Source organism: Etheostoma cragini, unplaced genomic scaffold (assembly GCF_013103735.1).
Source record: "Etheostoma cragini isolate CJK2018 unplaced genomic scaffold, CSU_Ecrag_1.0 ScbMSFa_2117, whole genome shotgun sequence".
NCBI classification, from domain to species: Eukaryota; Metazoa; Chordata; class Actinopteri; order Perciformes; family Percidae; genus Etheostoma; species Etheostoma cragini.
Genome location: NW_023266244.1, coordinates 375 through 2142, shown reverse-complemented (window position 1 = coordinate 2142; position 1768 = coordinate 375). Strand labels below are relative to the sequence as shown.

Here is a 1768-nt window from a genome sequence, read left to right as displayed (position 1 = left end):
GTGTGTGTTACCTGTTGTGGGGGGGGGGTGTGTGTGCGGGGGTTGAAGGTGTCCCTGACGTCCTCGTGACGATATCTGATGTGTTCCTTCAGAGACGTGAGACGCTTGTAGCCGCGCTCGCAGTACGGACAGGAAAGCAGCGCAGAGAAGACGTCCCCGCCGCCGGACAGCAGTTCTGCACAGGGGACAGAGGACAAAGGACAGAGGTCAGGGGACAGAGGTTAGGGGACACGTCAGGGGACAGAGGTCAGGGGACAGGGGACAGAGGTCAGGGGACAGGAGACAGAGGTCAGAGGTCCAGAGACAGAGGTAAGGGGAGAGGGATCAGGAGACAGGGGACAGAGGTCGGAGGAAAGGGGACAGAGGTAAGGGGACAGGAGACAGGGGACAGAAGACAGAGGTCAGGGAACAGACGTCAGGGGACAACAAAATCTGCACATATTATTATCTATTTATACCCTAATCTCTCTGTCTCCATCTCTCTCCTCTGTAGCCTTGTGTCTGTCCTCTGTCTCTATGTGTCTGTCCTCTGTCTCTATGTGTCTGTCCTCTGTCGCCATGTGTCTGTCCTCTGTCTCTATGTGTCTTTCCTATGTCTCTATGTGTCTGTCCTCTGTCGCCATGTGTCTGTCCTCTGTGGCCATGTGTCTGTCCTCTGTCTCCATGTGTCTGTCCTCTGATGTGTCTGTCCTCTGTCTTTATGTGTCTGTCCTCTGTCTCCATGTCTCTGTCCTCTGTCTCCATGTGTCTGTCCTCTGTCACCATGTGTCTGTCATCTGTCTCTATGTGGTCTGTCCTCTGTCTCCATGTGTCTGTCCTCTGTCTCTACGTGTCTGTCCTCACCGTGCTCGGTCTCATCCTGTCCGGCGGTCTCTGGCGTGCCGAGACGCGTCACCTCCTCCGGGGCTTCTGGGTAAATGATGGCGGTGTCGCTGCGCTGCAGGTACTCGGCGATGGTTGCTGGGTGACGGTCTCCGTTACGACGCTTACCTACAGCACAAACCACAGAAGAAGAAAACTAAATGTAAATGTGCTGTATTTATATAGCGCTTTTCCAGTCTTAACAACTGCTCAAAGCATTTTTACATCTACAGGAGACATTCACCATTCACACACATTCATACACTGTGGCACCTGCTCATCAGATACACACTCACACACATCTACACACCTGCTCATCAGATACACACTCACACACATCTACACACCTGCTCATCAGATAAACATTCACACACAGATGGGCAGCACCGGGGGCCAATCAGGGTTCAGGGTCTTGCCCAAGGACACTTCGACAATGACTGCAGGGGCGGGGATCGAACCACCAACCTTCAGATTGGCAGGCAACCGCTCTACCACTGAGCCACAGCCGCCCCAATCTATCAATAAAAAGCTATATATATATGCTGTATACTGTATATATATATATATATATATATATATATATATATATATACATACATATATATATGTATATTTATGTGTATAACGCGTCTGACCTGCAGCGTGCGGCGCGGCCTCCGGACCGACGGCTTCGTGCTCCTCTTTCCTGTTTTCTGTTCCATAAAACCAGAAAACCCAAATATTTATTAATATATTACAAAACGCCACGAAACAACTAAAAACAAGCCTCAAACGTTGAATTCTTCTTCTAGTAATAGTAATATATATGTTAATTATATTTAATTTCATGTGATAAAAGAGGAAGAAGCAGAATTGTGTTTTTCACAATAAGAGCCCTTGTTGTTAAAGGAAGTAAAATGGTGTCTTT

The 1768-nt window shown here is 48.5% G+C and overlaps 1 protein-coding gene across 1 annotated transcript; it reads right to left on the bottom strand.

The window, feature by feature from the left end:
• Positions 1-11: 11 nt before the first annotated feature.
• Positions 12-1553, bottom strand: LOC117940289 (zinc finger E-box-binding homeobox 2-like; the record flags this gene model as incomplete). The annotated part of the gene is made up of 3 exons (XM_034865620.1): positions 12-175; positions 844-990; positions 1497-1553. Coding segments are annotated over 3 exons (368 nt in total), but the record flags the coding sequence as incomplete, so codon positions are not given.
• Between the last annotated feature and the right edge of the window lie 215 nt (positions 1554-1768).